This window comes from Sciurus vulgaris, assembly GCF_902686455.1.
Source record: "Sciurus vulgaris genome assembly, chromosome: 3".
NCBI lineage: Eukaryota > Metazoa > Chordata > Mammalia > Rodentia > Sciuridae > Sciurus > Sciurus vulgaris.
The window spans coordinates 140,168,288-140,187,398 of record NC_136463.1 but is presented as its reverse complement, the minus strand read 5'-3'; the positions used below and the strand labels follow the sequence as shown (position 1 = coordinate 140,187,398).

At 31.5% G+C, this 19,111-nt stretch overlaps 1 protein-coding gene across 2 annotated transcripts; it reads left to right on the top strand.

Annotated features, from left to right (window-relative positions):
• The first annotated feature begins 759 nt into the window (after positions 1 to 759).
• ZSWIM2 (zinc finger SWIM-type containing 2) lies at positions 760 to 17,926 on the top strand. Of its 2 annotated transcripts, none has more exons than XM_079132983.1 (9): positions 760 to 1,009; positions 2,231 to 2,307; positions 3,881 to 3,921; positions 9,857 to 10,067; positions 11,199 to 11,348; positions 13,085 to 13,169; positions 13,862 to 13,974; positions 15,864 to 16,017; positions 16,877 to 17,926. In XM_079132983.1, exons 1-9 carry the CDS (start codon positions 845 to 847, stop codon positions 17,687 to 17,689), a joined length of 1,809 nt encoding a protein of 602 aa, XP_078989109.1. In that variant the 5' UTR covers positions 760 to 844; the 3' UTR covers positions 17,690 to 17,926. The 2 variants fall into 2 exon arrangements, with proteins under 2 accessions (XP_078989109.1, XP_078989108.1); XM_079132982.1 differs by having other exon boundaries at positions 11,097 to 11,348.
• The last annotated feature ends 1,185 nt before the right edge of the window (positions 17,927 to 19,111 follow it).

The following is a 19,111-nucleotide window of genomic DNA, read 5'->3' as shown; positions in this document are numbered from 1 at the left end:
AGGTCACCAAGTGATACCATCTCCTGCTTTCAATTTCTTAAGATTCCAGCAATATGGCTTCTTTCTCAGTCATTATGGCTCAAAAGTTGACCCACACTTTATTATAGCTTTCCTCGTAGTATGCAATAGCAAAGCTCACAGACGAATTAGATGATTGGGTCAGTCTTGCATACCCTGAAAATATTACTCTTTAGAACAGAGGTTTATAAACGTAGAGGACGTGTACCCATAGGTCAGCAGATTCTCTCCCAGCCCCAGGTCCCAAGCTCGGTTCAAACATGCAATTTGGAGATATTCTCCCTTCTTTACAACACACACGCCAACTTGAAAGACTGCCTCCCAGGGGTTAGACCTGCTTTCTACAGTCCAGCCTATACACATCGCGAACATTCGGGAAGTGTTTGCGGAATATGGTTAAGTCCACAATCGCTTCAGGCTTTCCGATGAAGATGACGAATCACCATTCCGAGTCCAATCTGTTACTGGGCTGGAGACAGTCGCAACATAGACATTTCATCAGCCCTGCGAGGACTTAGCACAAGGAACGCAAGAGGTTTGACAGCTATGCCTTTGACAGCCAGTTTTCAAATCAGTCAGCTGGATATTAGAAACACTCCTCGATCAGGAGCGTCGCTTCAGAAAGAAGTGGAGGCGGCAGGGACTGCAGAATCCACACCCGCCCACACCCGGGTCTCCAGCGCGACCGCGGCGCAAAGCACGCCGGGAGGCCACGGGAGCTAACCGCCGTCACCAAGGCAACTGGCTCGTACGCCGTTGTCATAGAGACCCTTGGGCGCCTCGGAAAGCCTCCCGGAGAAGCTGCCTCCGCCCGCACCCTGGCAGGATGCTTCGCGGAGGCTACAGGCCCTCTGAAAGGCGAAGACACTTGAGCGACAGCCTCAGCTGGCAACAAGACCAGGCGTTGAGCAGCAGCATCTACCTCCTAAGACAGATGGGCCCCACCGGCTTCCTGCTGAGGGAGGAAGCGCCGGAGCACCGGGATTTCCGAGTAACTACCGCTCCCAGGGCGTCGCCGGTCCCCCCGGGCCCGCCCGGCGAGTTTAGCCACGGCAGATACTTGCTGCCCGGCCGGGAAGGTGTATCCCTGCGAGCGTTCCAGACTCTAAAATTGCAAGTTACAGAGGGAAATCATATTCATCAGATGAGTTTATATGAAGTTAGGACCCCAAATTGTCTCCAGCTCTTGTAAAGATGATGGCCCTTGATCACTAGTCTGAAAATGTCAGTGGATTTGTAGGAATATTTGTTTTGCATTGTGCACGTTCTTGGATCTGTTGTTAGAGATCACGGACCCGGTAAATTAAGCAAAACGGAAATCCTAAAATCTGCTTACCTAATGTAAATATTTACTAAATAAATCAAATCAGTTTCTCTTTAGAACTATAACAAGGCCTCCTTAAAGCATGTTTTAAATGGCGATGGCTTGGAAAGGTCTTAATGAATAAAAGTTATTTTAATATTTTGCCGACAGACCCATTCTCACCAGTCAAAATCCAATCGATGTGCTACCTCCCAGGAGATGTCTTGGAAATTTTTAACTTAGTGCTGAATATTTTAGAGTGCTGAATACAGCTTATTAGTCTATTCTTGTTCAGAACATTCCCCTTTTTTTCAAAAACTTTGTTGCTTGTAGCATTTAACTTAAAACTGTTTTACCCAATAGTTTTTGTGAATAAAATGAGTCCCCTTGAATAAAATATTTTAACTGCAAATATATATATATACATATATACATATATACACACACACACACATATATATATATATGAACAAACAAAAATGTGAAGTGAGCTACCTTACAAGAGGTGTTTAACTCCACTCCAGGTAGAATTTCCTTACAGTAAGAAATTTATAGTTTCAGAGGGTGGTGTTTGGTTTGTTTTTTGATTTAGGGATTTTTTTAAATTTTCATTTTATTTTTTAGATTTCAAACTTATCATCAGAGTACATTTCATTTAAACACTGGGTTAATTCACACTGTAAGTCATTAGACAAAACAAAGAATATGGAAGTGAAAACTTAGCCCATAATGTGGGGTCAAGATATAAGATTTCCCAGTAGACTCTATTCAACAATAGACTCAGTTTGGACTTAACTAAAACAAATTACCTCTTGAAATCTCCTTTAATCAAATTATATACCAACTTAGTTTTGCTCTCTCAAAATGACCTGAAATGATTTTAAAGGCTGCCTTTTCCTTTTTTAAAAGGTTTTTCTAGGAAATCCTCATGTTTGTAACTGTTCCACATTTCTGAAAAAAGGGGAGCTTTGTAAGCATATATGTTGGTAAGTCACTTTTTGATGAAGATCTTCCACAAAGGAACATCTTGAAAGTTGTGTACATATTTTATGATTTTTCATGATTTAATACAACAAAAGTAAAGAAACTTAGTGTTGGGGAAATATAAAGATAAAATGGCCATACCTTACTAATTTATTCTTCATATTTCCTTTCATTCTAAAAATTGATTGTAAGTTTAAATTTAGAAACATTTAATAATGTAATTATTTTAAATTTAAAAAAGTGTTTAGATTCTCATTATGAATACAAATGTGAACTACAAAAGGGGGGGGGATGTCTGATTCACACCAGTATTGATAACTATATGGTTCATTTTGAGACATTACTGGTCTTCAACAACTTTGTGTCTCCAAAAATACATTTTCTTGAAAATCGAGTGTTCTGTTTTCTATACACAAACTTAGGATTGGAAAATATTCATCCTTTTCATACTGGTATATATTAGTCAAGTTTAATAGCTTTCCTACTCAACATTTAGTTATGAAGCTTTAAAGATAGAAGTAGGACTCTATTGAAGATCACTTTTCTCAAATCTGAAATTTTTCATTAACTTAGGACCTTATTTGTAGGTTAATACCATAAATAGAAACAAAAAAAGCTCTCCATTTAGTTTAAATCCAACTCAATTTGTTTTGCCCACCTATGTTCTTATAAACAAATCATTAGTTATATTATAATTTGTAATTGATATTTGAGGGGGAAATAAAACAAAAAAATTAAACAGTATATATCTTATATCTAATGCTTTTCTTCATAGGTAAAACTAGTGTATATCTTTTTTTTTGCTGCCTTTACTTACAAGTTTTTTGCTGTTTCATTTTGTTAAGTTTTTATTAAGCATGTAGTAACAGGTTATTTACTCCTGTTAACATAAAGATAAAAATACAGTCCTTTCAAAACTTGCAAATTGGTGTTATGATTATACTTACAGTAGGTTTTTCTATTTTTATTTTATGTCCACTTTTATTTTTATGTTCTGTTCTGATTTAATGTTATACAACTCATTTTGTACAGTATTTTTAAAATAAACTAAATGGAAACATAATCCAATATTCAACATGCTAAAGTAGATTTAATATATTTAAATAAGAACTTTAAAATGTATTCCCCACTTCTTAAAAAGTCACATTTCAGTTGGTGAGATTTGATAATATTTGTCTATTATCTATTAAAGTGGTATTTGTAGAAAAACAATCACTTGATATTCAATCCAGAAAATTACTTCTTTTCCAGGGACTTTTAAAGGCAGTATGATGAATATGTAAATTTGCTCACTCTCCTCTCTCTGTAGGACTATATCCCATAAGAAATACATGAATTATCTGAAAAATCACTACAGATATCTTTCATTTCCATTAGTCATACTTTTTTCACATGTTTATTTTAAAACATAAGTTTAACTACTATTATAACAGAAAAATTGATGAGTTTTAAATTTATTCATAACATTTCAGCAGTGCAAATTCTGTAATGCTATTTCTATTTTAAATTTTTAAGAAGTCTTTTGTGGTTTTGTCAAAAATAAATGTCTTACTTTTTTCTACTTGTGAAAATTAGGGTCTTGTTGAAAAAATTCAAGCTTCCAAGGAATCATGAATGTAAGTCTTCAGTTTTTTATTTTTACTAATTTAAAATTAGCAAATACAAGAATTTTTATTTAAGTATAGTCTAAATTTAGATGCTTATTTTTCAGGAGAATCTCATAACTATTTGTAGCCCAGCTTGTAGAAAATGTTACTTTATATGACATTTCCAAAATTAAAGGCACTTAATTAAAAACAGATGAAATGATGGCCGGTTATTTGGTAGAAAATAACTTCCCTCATCCTAAGCAAAGATTCACAGTGTGTACGTATCAAAAGTTGTTTTTACTATAAGGAAAAATAAAAATGCAGTTTTTCCAACCTCAGAAATAGATATAACCTGGCACATAATTTTGCTCAAAAACATTAACTAACTGAACTTGTTTTGAGGAAAAAACTGTTTTTAAAGTAAAAAATAGTTTTTATGTCTAAAATGAGTTTAGAGTCAGGCATATAGTTATATATTCTTAAATTTCAGAGTCTTCAAAATAAAAGAAAAACATAGTTTATTACAGATCATTTAAATTTTTATATTTTATAATAAAGCAACTGTTATTATGAAAATATTATCTGCAGTAGAGGAGTTGTTTTATCTATACAAGACCCATCTAACAACTGCATTCTAAAATTCATTAGTAAATGTTCATAAAATTCCTAAAGAATTTAAGTGGTAAACAGTTTTCACATTTTTTTCAATTCAATAAATTCTGTTTATACACACTCATTTCCTAGTCTCTACTATTATGCAAACATTTTTAAATTATAATAAGAAATAATTTAGTATTACTGTTTCACAGGAAGTTTCTTTGGTAGTCTTACTCTACATGCTCTTTCAGATATTTAATTGTATCTATTAAATTCTACATATCCTATTTATTCTAAACATTATGTTTCTCAAATATTCCTAACCTCAACATGGCTCAACCTTCTTTAGCCCTTAGCTATATTTCTGTGCAGCTTTTTTATTTCCAGTTCCTGCACTTTGTACCTCCTCTTTCACACTCTAGACAGAAAATTAAAATGTTCTTCAAAATTGTCACCCTGTCCTTAATTCTCTCTTTGATTCCCTTCATATGTGATGACTAGGTTTACAATTTTATACATACTTGCTCATCCACTTCATCCATACAAAGGTAAATGTTGACCTCGTCTCCAAAGTCTTAATTATTCTTAACATTGTGATTCCATATCATTTTCACAAGTTTCTATAATGAGGGTGCCCAATAGAAATATAAGATGAGCCAAGTAGGTAATTTTATAGCCACTATGTAGGGATTAAAAAGGAACCAGGAGGCATAAACTTTAATAACTTTTTAACTTACTGTAATATATCAAAATATTATCATGAGAGCATGTAATCAGAGTAAAGATTATGAGCTGTTACTTTTGTTTCCAAACTATTTTGTTTTCATACTAGCTTGTGTGTATGTTACACTTACAGAGCATTTCTGCTAAGACACTATAATTTCACTGGAAATATTTGGTCTAGATGTCAACTTCATAAAGTTTTCAGTTGGAAAATAGATTTACAAAATACACAAATTGATACAAACATTAAGTTTTTAGTAACTATAGATTATCAGCTATAAATTTAAATTAAACAAAATTTAAGATTCAGTTTTTCAGTCACAAAGGCTAAATCCAAGTGTGTAATAAATAGCTAATGGCCACTTCTTTAGACAACATGATACCACTCAATTACATTCAATAAATATTTATTGTACTGCATATTCACCAGGAACTTCCTTAGGTGCTTTTTTTATAAATTAGGTCATGTGACTTACTAATACTTAGATGTTTTTTAATCTACAAAACAGCAATTTCTTATGTGCCAATATAATATTTTATGTTGTATTTTCCTTTGCAATTTTTGAAGACAGAAACCATTTTTTTAAATAAAATCCAGTAAGGAATACTTAAAAGTTGAAATTAATTATGTATATTAATATTAAAATGTATATATCTTACTGAAATATTTTTCATATCTTATATATTTAAAAGAAGTTTTAGTTAATATCAAGAAAATCCTAAATGTGCAATGTCACAATAGACAGTACAGGAATATTTTTAAAAAGTAGAAGTCTTAATGACCTTGAAATTTATCATTTAAATGAAAGGAATAATAAACACATGAAAATTAAAATAATTAAAAGACAGCTATGAACAGTTTTTCATTAGGATTATGTAGAATATGTAAATAAGTATGGAGGTAATGGTAGCTAGTACTGAAAGGGTAATGTTTCGAACATCATTTATACAATGTTTTCCAAAGGGACTCTAGGAACAATAATTTTACACATTAGTGTTGCATATGAGAAATCTGAGACTTCGTTCTCTTTGAAGCCTACAAAAATAATTACAAGGAATTTTATTGTGCAAATATCAGTTTTTGAAAACTGAATATTCTTTTTTTCTATACATGTATTCCCCAAGAAAACCTAGATATATCACCTTCTAATTTCTTCTTAATGCAATAGTGAATAATGTATCTGTTTTTTTTTAATTATTTATGGATAAAAATAAAATCACATTTAAGGAAAAATTTCTATATTTACCTCACAAAAATATAGTAAAATTTTTCCATTTTTGCTTTTGTGAAAATATGTAATCATAAAAGAGTGTATATGTATATATATGTATATGTATGCATACATACACATACATGTATATATGTACACAGTAGTGTATATATATATGTATAGTATATATAACATGATGTTTTCCATATTTTTACTCTTAATTTAGGGTCTTTCCCAGAAAACAAAGCTTTTCATTATCTTATAAATAATTTTAATCTATATATTACAGAACGTATAAGATGACTGGAATGTATAAGATGCCTGATAGTGTATTGGAATTCTGTGTTCTGCTTTCATCACACACACAATTTCTGTTGCTTTGCATTTTCAAACCTATATAATCTCTGTGATTAAAGTTATCAAAGGCTAATATTAATTCCACTGAATGTGGCTTATGAAAATTAATTTAACATTCTCCTATTTTTAGATATTTATTTCAAATAAAACAAATCTTTCTACAGAAAGTTTTTTCTTCTTTTCAGTTATTTTCTTTAGCCAAAGATCTTATTATTTGGACTTTGTCATAGAAGTATTAAAAATTTTATTTCTACCTCCCATATGTATTAACAAATTGGTCTTTAAAATACTTTTGCTGATTTACAATAATTTCAAAAATACTTTTTCTCTTAAGGTGTTTTCCAATTAATGTTTCATAATATTTAAGCGGATAAAGACATTAACAGCATATTTAACTCCCCAGTGGAAATCAAGATACATAGAAATGTTGACATGCTTGCAATATTTCTATAAAAGACTAGGTCATGCAAAATGGGAAGAATACCAGATGCAAATTTTTAGTACTTCTGTTCATCCATAGCAAATTAAATAAGCAAATAATTTCCATTCTACTTTCCCTAACATTCCTCTAACAGAAGATATAATATGCCTCCAAATAAACATAAAAAAGAAATAACATGAAGCAAACAAAAACTTAACAGTATGTTTATTACTATGCAGTTAGTAGGTTTTCATTATTTTAGTTCACTTGAAACAATGAGAAAAAGAAAAACTGTTCAATAACTGTTACTGGGAAAACTGAATAACTCAAACCAAATGCCAACCCCCAGCCTATACCACACAACCATGCGTGGATGCCATAATGAAAAAAAAAAAAAAAAAAAAAAAAAAGACTAAAAACAAACCCCAGAAAATCCATCAGAAAAACCTCAAAGAGACTATCACTATTATGGAATAAATAATTTTTAAAATATTTAAACAAAGAATTTGTAAAGGATTTAAACAATACACATGAAAGGCAAAAATGGTCAGGTTTAAGAAAAAGTTCATATGCTATGAATTAGGAACTCATTTGCAAAGAGAGGTAATCCCCAAAATATTTAAGAAGAGTTTGCAATTTTATCCCAATAAATAGCCATAGTGTAAATCACACATGAAAAAGTACAAATAGTAAACAAGGAATGGAAAATAGCCTTTTAAATTTTATTACTGTCAAAGAAAAGTGAATTAAAATAAAAATGAAGGACAGATATGGAATAAATTCTATTAAACAAATATCTGCTTTGTTTACTTGATGCTTTTATATGTTACATTTATTGTTTATATAACATGTTCTGATGTCAGACAAGGTTATCTGCCTTGTTCTTCTGTTTTAGAATACTCTTGTTTTGTCTCATATGCTAATTTCTCCAAATTCATTTCAGAAGAGTTTGTTTCTCCCTTTTATTTTCCAATTTATTTCATACCACATAGAACAGTTTCTGGAACTGCATGCATTCTTCAACATTTCTGCTTCCCTATGGAATCTTCTTTTTCAAAAACACAATCTTTTGTTCTTCATTTTTCTCTCCCTCTTTTTCAGAGAGCAGATGTTGCTGTGTCTCTGTGACAAATAGCCTTCCTCATTCAAAGTAATGGTTCATTAAAGTATCCCCTCCCACAGTCCACCTGCCACTTCACCTCAGACAAGAAACAGAGGTTTCAGTGTTGAAATATAACATGATGTTTTCTATATTTTTACTCTTAATTTAGGGTCTTTCCCAGAAAACAAAACTTTTCATTATCTTATAAATAATTTTAATCTATATATTACAGAATGTATAAGATGACTGGAATTCAGGAGATTAATACCAAGTAGCATTTAAATTATTGTTTGTTACGGAGAGGGAGACAGAAAGGAAGAAGTAGGTCAGGTTGGGCCAGGGAATTAAGAATCTAGGATGCTCTGGTCAAAACTATAGGTCCTTAGAACACAATTCCTCATGAGAAATGCAGGATGGCAAAAAGTCAGAATTCAAAGAATGCACATCCCAGAGGTACAGGCAATATATAGTACCTGACAGGTTTCTAGCATCCTAAGGCATACTGACCAAATCTGTGAAGAACTTGGCACCAAGATGCTCTTGGACAGGGGACAGTAGAATGAAACAGGAAAACAGGCATAGCTGTCTTGCTCTCTCATTATCCATTCATCTAACAAGGAATAATTTCACACCAACTACTCACAGTGACACAGTCACATCAATATTTACAGTAGCTCAATGCACAATAGCCAAGCTATGGAACCAACCTAGGTGCCCTTCAATAGGAGAATGGATTTTTTAAAATGTGGTATACATACACAATGGAATATTACTCAATCACAAAGAAGAATGAAATTATGTCATTTGCCAGTAAATAGATGAAACTGGAGAATATCATGGCTAAGTAAAATAAGCCAGTCCCAAAACACCAAAGGTTGAATGTTCTCTCTGATATGTGGATACTGACCCATAACAGGGAGAATAGGGAGGGGAAGTATAGAAGTTCATTGGATTAGACAAAGGGAATGAAGGGAAGGGAGAGTGGATAGGAACAGGAAAAACAGAATGAATCAGACTTAACTTTCCTATACTCACATATGAATATGTATAACTCCAAATCATGTTCAATCACAAGAATGGGATCAAAATTGAAGTGGGTTGCACCTCATGTTATGTATAATATGTCAAAATACACCCTATCTGAAAACAATAATTTAAAAATACCCATTTCCTGTATTTGTGCCCCATTTCTTTTAATACTTTTGTGTACAGATGAAATATTTGCTTATGGACAAAAGAACAGATCAAAATGTAGGACGTAATTGTGATACCAATCTGAAGATGAACACTATCATATCCAAAACTCTTATATTGCAGTTTGCACTGACTCTTGTCAGTAACAAGAAAAAAAAAGATAATTTTCATTCTTTTTTTAAATGGTTCTTTTCTAGCCTTTTGATTATGAAGTACAAAGAGGTGGTCAATGTCAGTAGAATAATTCAACCAAAGTTTTCTGATATTGGAAAGAAAATCCTAACATTCAGCATAAGTTATTACATCTATATTTCCAAATTTGTCACTGAATTTTAATACTTTGGGAATTCTCCTTAGCTGCTTTCCAGTTAGGTCTTGTGGAAGGAGAAATAACTGACTTGCTGCGGGGGATACATCGAGTTCAAACTCCCCAACCAGGAACAGGTGATGAAACTGCACATGTGAAAGAAGATGGGTACATTAAACAGAAGGAAATTGATTCAGAGGATATCTGCTCTATTTGTCAAGAGGTGCTTTTAGAGAAAAAGCTTCCTGTCACATTTTGCAGGTGATAGTATTTTCTCCTGTGATTCTAAAAACTTATGAAAATTACATGTTGATGGAAAAAACAGAAATTTTTACCTATGACTGATTTTTACTTCCTTAGTGTTCTTTTGTTTCCTAATGTATATCTCATGAGAGGTTCTATTCTTACTCTAAATATTCCTGAACTACATTTTAAGTGTGAAAATGTAAAACATCACAATTATTCTTCCCTCTATTTCAAGTAATTAAAGTAGTATAGTTTTTCATGGTTATGTTTCAAACATTTGAATAAATGACTTGGCTTAGGATAGTACAAAGAGTTTTTTTAGTTTATTTTGAAATTATAAAAATGCTTAGTTTTTAAGACTTCTGTCTTTGAGCCTTAATAGTCCAAAATTTTGCTTATGTAAAAAAGTTCATTGAGAGGCTTATATTCATTCTATTTTTCATGACACTTTGAAGTGGAACTTAAAAAATTTAGGCATCTATTTGCTACTGAAATATTTATTCTTTTGCCTTCTGATTATTTGTTAAAATTTTTCATCAGTATTATACTTTGTGATGTGTTTGTTTCTGTAGCATATTGTATGATTATTAACTATTTCCCCAAATATCATTTTTTCCAGCCCATATTTCTTAGGTGCTCATTTTAGCAGATGTTGCACATTTTATTAAAAAAAAAAAAAAAAAGATGGTACCCTTGCTCTCATTGAAGTATTTTATTTAGATAATAATTATCAGTATAGTTTTTTTTTTGTATGAGGCTATATTCATTCTCACTCTACAAATTTTGATGCCAATTCCATTTTATTGGAATGAGAGAAATTTATGTCTGGATTTCTGATATACTAAATTAAAGAGTAAATTACATTTGTGTGTGCATATAAGTATATATGTACAATCAAGCTACATCTGAGAAATCATTTCGTGGTCTAATTTTCTGGTAGATAAACATTGTAGCACAAATTTTTGTTTATATGAATATATACAACATATATACAGATATAGTTTTCTGTATGCAAATGGTAAACTTCTATTTTATTTCTGATAGATTTGGCTGTGGCAATAATTTCCATATAAAATGCATGAAGATCTTAGCCAATTATCAGAATACAGTATCGAACACTTCCACGTTGAAATGTCCTCTGTGCAGGAAGGAGTTTGCACCTCTTAAACTTGTTTTGGAAGAATTTCAGAATGCTACCAAACTTGTGACTACATCTGAGAAAGAACGACTGAACAAACACCTTGGAATTCCCTGTAATAACTGTAAACAATTTCCAATTGAGGGAAAATGTTATAAGTAAGTGTCAGCAGTAAAAATAAAAGTATGGATTCTTTTTTTTTTTTTTTTAACTTTACAAAACTTTGGTGTTAAAGTACCTATCCTTGATACTGTCTTATTCCTCCAGCACACATGGTATTTTCCCTGTGCGATGACAGATTATTTGGGATTTCCAGATCTGTGATTCCTTTTTATTTTCCTCACTTCTGCAAAAGTGGTGACTTTGCATTCCGGTCTAGGTAGAATCCGAAGTAGCACGATGCTTTGGCCTAAATGAGTTTCCAAGTGCAGAGCTCCACTGGATCTCTCACTCTCTGTGAAATTCTTTCATCTACCAATGCATTGCTAGAATCTTCTAAAATTAAGACAGAGATATATTGATGTCTACTGACTGAATTTTTAATCTAGTTCTACCTATTCCAAATTGCAATGAGTGAAGGTTTTATTTTCTTTCATATCTTATACCTCAATAGTAACAACAAAAGCAAGATAATTAGTATGGCAAATAAATTTTACTATTATTAGTAACTCCAAACTTTCTCACAATTTCCACAATTAAACATCAACTACTGTGCAGTGAAAATTGTGTTTTCTTTGTTAAATTTTTTAAGTTAAAAATATATTAAGAAGGTATTTTGTTTCAATATTTATTAAAAACTTTTCTGAAATGCATCCATTTACTTTTCTGTCTTCTTTGAATTACATTATGATAAGCCCAATTTGAATTATGTTTTAAACTTTCTCATAAAAACCATAAAATATTTTTTACACCCCAACTACAAACATACCTTTATCCTTTGGATTTAGTCCTCTGTTTTCTGTATGTGTCACACAGAAGAAAATTAATCATTATTGAAAGCCAGTATTGGAAAATGGTTGGCCTGATAAGACTCCAAAGGAGCATTCCAGCTTGAGAAAGAAGGGTGGATTTTTTACAGATATTTAGCAGGAGTTGTTCAACTAATTTCAAGAATGTTGATTAAAGAGGATTGTAGGAAAAGGAAGGACTGAGTCTTTAGAATTAGCAACCATTGTTTGTGGTTAGGTGTTAAAAAAAAAAAAAAAAACCTATAGGAAATTGGAGAAAGAGATGACTGAAAGCTGTTGGTCCAGGAAGGCATCATGGAAGGGGAGTGTGGTAGTATAATAGTGGAGTTCCAGGTATTTCCATATCTTTATGCCCAAAACCTTTAAGTTAGGCTACAGGTCACTGGGGGGATTAAGGTTGCAGATGGAATTAAGGTTTCTAATCAGTTTACCTTGAGATAATGAAGTTATCCTAACCTGCATGAACCCACTGTAATCATAATCTATCTTAAAAGTGCAGGAAGGCAGCAAGAAATTCAGAGGGAAACGTGGCTGTTGGAAGAAAGGCAGAGAGATGTTCCATTGCTTGCTTTGAAGAGGGAGCAAAGAAATATAAGTAGCCTCTAGGACAGGGAAAGGGCAATGAATGGATTCTTCCCCAGCTCTTCAAAAAGTAACACAGACTTGCCAAAGCCTCGTTCTTAGCCTATTGAGACCCATGTCAAACTTATCTTACAGAACTGTAAGATAATAATTTTGTGTTGTTTAAGCTAATAAAGTTTCAGTAATTTTTACAGTAGCAGTACAAAGCTAATACACAGTGTGACTTGAAATGGGCCTTGTCATTTTTGGATGGTTCCAGAAAGTTTTGGTGAGAATTTTCAACAAAAAGCATCACAATAACTGAATTTTTTATTCTTGCACATTTTGGTGTTTTGCATTTTCAGGTGTACCGAATGTATAGAATATCACTTATGCCAGGAATGCTTTGATAGCTGCTACCACCTTTCTCACACATTTATATTCCGTGAGGTACAGTATTCATCTCAAATCTAATATAGTGTTTGTATTTGTTTTGTTGTAAAGCTAAGTAAATCTAAGAATAAGAAGAATAGATAATACTGGAATAAAGGTGATAGATTTTTTTTAATAAAAACCTAAAACCATATTTTCAGAACTCTTTTTTGCAGGAGTACAAAAGGCAGTCAGTTTCTGCACTGGTAATTTATAAAATCCAACACAAAAGTAAGCATCTGATAAATCTTAAGAGGAATTGTAGCCATCACAATTGAAAATTAGTTTTAAAAGATTTCAGCCTTATAAATTGGCTCATCATCACATCACTAATAAACTTTATAGTTTTCTCTTTAAATTTTTTATACCAACAATAATGAAACATGGAACTTCTTGAGATCATTTGAACTTAAAAATATCTCCTGAAGCTGTTATAATGCTAGCTTTTATTACTCTATAATATAAAACATCCACAATTATCATGAATATTTTTACCTCAAAAAATGTCATTATTGTAGCTGTGTAGTATGAGAGTCTCAGAAACTTGTTAACAATTTGTAATTTTTAATGTGGTAAAAAATAATAGGTATGTTTAAAAATAATGAGTATCATTCACATTATTACATCATTGATATGCAGTTACTAATTCGAATCCACAAAATAAAAATACCATGACTTGCAAAGTAACATCTACTTTTTACCCATTACAGAAGAGAAACCAAAGATGGAGATCTCTAGACAAAAGACTGGATGAAGGTGTGAAATATTTAGATGTTAAAAATGAGATAGAAGAAGAGCTGCTACATGTTCAAGAAAAGCAAGGGTGAGGTTCTCAGTGAAATTTAAATTTCTTGTATGACTTGGAATTTTTTCATAACTTTTCAGTTTGAATAATTATATATTTATTCCTTGACTTAATATTTATAGAGCACTTACCATATCCTAAGTGACATCATAACATGTAAGTGAAAAGCAAGACTATGGAATCAGACTCCTCCAATCCAATCCTAGTTCAACCACATATTGTCTGTGTGACTTTTGGGAGAATTCCTTGTCTCTGCTGTATCTTCCTCACCTTTAAAATGGTGATAATTATATCAACCTCATAATAATATTTTTATTATGAAATGAGTTAATACACACAGTAAAGAGTCAAGTAATGCCTATTATTAATTCTATCAGGCATTGAGGATACAGTAGTTTACTCAACAAATAATCATCTAAATAGGTCTAAAATTCAAACATATAAAGAAAAGCTATAAGGGGATTTGATATTTGCCTGTGTGGTAATTGGCCTCTAGGAGAAAGAAGTCTTTGCTGCTTCATTCCAACCCTTTACCTGTCTACTTCAGCCCATGGAGTAAGAGTACTGAGTATATCTGTCATATTTCAGAACATAGATTGGACTGTTTAGAGAGGAAAGATCTCCAGAACTTTTACCATACTCCTAATCAGTTAAAGAAAATTGAACATTAATAATATTATTAACAGATTATATGATTGTAAAACATATTCCAAAAGAGACTATCTTTAAAGGATGGAACAAAGTTAATTTTTTAAAAATTCTAATGAATTAACCAAAAAAAACCTATGCTTATTCTCATTAACTGTATAGGCATACATATAATACACCCCCATACACACACCACTCACACATTCACAGATATTCATATATATGTAAGTTTCTGTCCAAACCCCAGTGGATATTTAGCCCATGCCCATTGGGTATAGCTTTGGAGACTAAAGCCCCTGTGGAATATAAATGAGCTATTCCAAGGTGCTTCATCTCCATATTCCCTGCAGGTATCACATTTTATCCTATTAGATTTAATTTTATAACTAAGGATTGGATTGGAAGATGATGGGAATAGAAGGTTTAGAGGGAGAACATTGGAGTAATGACATTCTAGGCAGAGAAAATGGAATGAACAAAAGAAAATGCTGTCAAGGTAAAAAGAAGGGAATAACCTTAGGGATACTAAAAATAAACATGTTTAATTGAAATTAGATGACCTTGATGAAAGCAGTTTCATAGCATAATGGGAATATACCTGTGGAGTAATGAGAAACATAATTTTTCTCAAGAATATATGTAGACTTTGTTCTGAATGACTTTTGAATAATGGGAGTGCATCTGACCTTTTAACTTCTGTTTTTAAATATTTGTATTGTCTATTTTGCCAGTTGCTAATAGAATCAAATATCAATTAACATTATATCATCTTCATTATGATGGTTAATCTAACAATGTTAAAGTAAGCATATACCCCAAGGGAAAAGGAATTTCCTCACAGATTATGATCTACCACTTTACCGTAGTAGCCTGGAATATGTAATGTGGGTTACCTACACACCCCACTTCCTACCAGTTGACAAAGAAAATTGGATTTTATTTTTCTAAACATAGACTGAGTGTTGATTCATACTGAAATAATTTAAATATATACCTCTCATAAAAATTGTGTTCTCGTTTTGTAATCCAGATTAATATTTTTATTTAAACTTTGTTCTTTATATTGTTGAGTTCATCATGTTCAGGAAAGATATAATAGACTTTTTAATTATATGATGTATGAGATTTATTATCTTTGGTTCAAGAAAATCTCAGGTTCTGTTACATTGTTTGTTTATATAGAAAACCTGTAATATGGATTACTTTCAGATCTGTAATCACATATGAACATTTAGGTGTCTTTGCATTTTCTCCCTCAGTCAGGTTTACACACCAAAACACGTTGTAAAGTCACTACCTCTCCTACTGATTACAAAGAATAGTAAGCTGCTTGCTCCAGGGTACCAGTGTCGACTCTGTTTGAAGTCATTTCATCTTGGTCAACACATAAGACTGCTACCATGTACTCACAAGGTAAAGTCACATCATTTTAGCTTGACTTTCCCCATGGGACCAGGTTTCATAAATGAAGTGACAGTTTAAGTTTCTACTTTCATTTTTCAGTTGTACTATGTGTCGAGATGATCAGATGGCACAGTAGATGTAGACAAGCTGCTGCCAAGACTTCTGAGAAGGCTGCTCTGCCTTCTCATGATTAGAACTCACTTCTGTATATGCTAGAGAAAGATAAATGGTACTTAGGTTCTTTATCTACTTTATTTATCTATAAAAAGAAATAGAATGCTAACATTCTGTTATAGATTTTTACAATTCTTTAGATGAAATAAATACCTAAAATGATTTAATTATTTCATATAAACTCATTATGTGATTACCATATAGTTGATAACCAAGTTTTTCCCAAAATCAAGTTGTTGCAATAAATAGCTTTGGGGTCACCCACACTTCAAGTAGCTGATAGCTCCTTTTACTATGAAAAATGTGATTTGTTATTTTATATCTTACTGTTATCAGATCAATTTTTAACTCCAATTGGTTATGACTTTTTAATTTTTAATAATTTTTATTCACTAGAAATAATTACACAGCGTGAAATTAATAGCTTGAATAAATAGTGAATTTTAAACAAAATTACTGACTTGATATCCATTCAAGACTTTGCATTTTATTTTTGAAAATTGGAGATCAGTCCATAAATCTATTGTAAGTAAACTTCAAAATATTTTCATAAAACTTGATAAATTACAGTTAGCTTCGATTTTTTCTAAATAGTTTTATTATACAATTATGAAGCTTGGAAATTTTATATAAAAAGTAGATTATAAACATGATAATTATAGCCTTAATTAATTTATAACCTTTTTGTTTTAAGTTTCATAGGAAGTGTATTGACAATTGGTTATTCCACAAGTGCAATTCATGCCCTATTGATGGACAAGTTATATATAACCCTTTAGTCTGGAACAGTTCAGCAGTGAATGGACAAGCCCATCAGTCTGCTTCAAACACAGACATCGCCCATCTGTCAAAGCAGGAAGAACCAAAACTTTTTGTTCCTGGTACTGGATTAGTCTTAAAACCAAATGGACTTGGAATTTTACCTAGCATATCTCAATGTAATTTTGAAAAATTGAATACACTTCAAAATCCAATAGATACTTATCAGAATATAACAATAGATGATCTATGTTCTGTCAAATTAGGTGATTCAAATTCAAGAAAATTAATCTATAAACATAAAATTAGCCAACAGTTCCCCAGGCATCTTCAAGATCTACCCACTGAATCTTTTGGAGAGATATCATCTCAAACATTTCTTCCTTCCATTGTACATAAGAATATTATGTGCCCCACTAGAGTAGAAAGCGCACATAGCAATGAAAACTTCCATGCTGGTCAAAATCAAAAGGTGGCCAAAGGCTGTAAACATAATACCCGTAATCCAAAAAAGACTCTTGTTACTAAAATAAGAGAAGACAACAGGAAATCAAATACTTTACTTCCAGAAGATTTAAATCTTATTATCAATTGGGGGAAAACCAAATATAGTTCACCTAAAAGGTATAATAATTGCATGGGGAAAATTAGGAAAAAATGTAGTCACCTATCAAGACGCCCTGTATCTCACTCTTTAAATACAAAAAGTGCTGAACTATCTTTAATAATGGAAGGAGTTCAGTTGTGAAAAAAATATATTTTTGATTGCCATCAGAAAATATTTTGATATTGAATATAAAAAATGTTTTATTTGTAGAACATAAAAACATATACACACTCTTGACAAATGTATATAAAATTCTGTTATCCTCTTTCCTATTTGTCTATGAATAACTTACTATGATTAAAGGAAATTACCCTATTACTTATAAAACAAAGCACTGTCTTAATGAATATGCTCAGTATATTATAAATTATGAATAATTATTAGAGCTTTCATATCTTCTTTTACACTGATTAAATTTCTTGTAAAGATACAGATTTTCTCTACTTTGCATTACTGTTTTCGGTTATTCCACTTGGTCAATACAACATTCAAGGATTATTGCCAGGTACTTGTATAATTTTGTTTTTTTTTTTTTTACTTTTTGCCAATAATTTCCACAAACCAATAGAAAATCATCCAGATCATCGCTTTATTTTTTACTTTATTTCCTCGAAGGAGGTTTCTTAAACATGAAATAAAAGTCAATTATAATACTATAAACTTTTATAATGGTTTTACCATTTTAAAGAATTTACATTTTAGGGCTGGGAGATAGCTCAGCTGGTAGAGTGCTTGCCTTGCAAGCACAAGGCCCTGAGTTTGATCCCCAGTACTGCAAAAAAAAAAAAAAAAAGAATTTACGTTTTATGGGTGCTACCAAATTTCTTGATACGATCACTATTTAAGGAACTGTTTTTTAAAACCTACTCTTTGAAACAACCATTTCTTCAAATTTTCATTTGAAAATATAACCCTTAGATTCATATTTTGTTTAAACTTTTCATTCTATAGTTCAATGACTTTTCAAATATCATTTTTAAAACATCAATGATATTGATTTTTATTATCTAGAACAAGGGAAAAAACTCACATGGTATTTTTTTTGTCATGGTGGTAATGAAATACATAGTTCTATGAAACAAATTTTGAACACATTAAGTTCTATGAAAATAGCATTTAAATTTAAGTAAATGATGAAATTGAAGTTAATCAAGCAGAAAATTATAAAAAAAGTAGTTCAAAAACATGAGAGTTAGAACATGAGCTCAATTTAAAATTGAATGCAAATTTTTTCTTGTTTTTGCTATGTCAGTCATCCAGGATTTTAACAACTTAACCTAATTGCTTTGAAAAGAAGGTTTAAGGAAATTGCAAATTAATTTTTAAATTAACTGAATATTATTTATGTTCTAATAGTGCAGTTTTCTTTTTAAAATCATCCTTCAAAAAAAGGATGAAAATGCTTAGAAAACAGAACTCTTAAAGAGCTGTGAAAGAACAATAAGAATTTGGGAGACTAGTGAAGAAAAACAATGCCAAAAAGTTCATTTTTTTATAAGAAAGTTGTAATAAGGACACTATACTGGTCAGACTTGTTAGTGATCATTCTGAAATCTCTTAGTT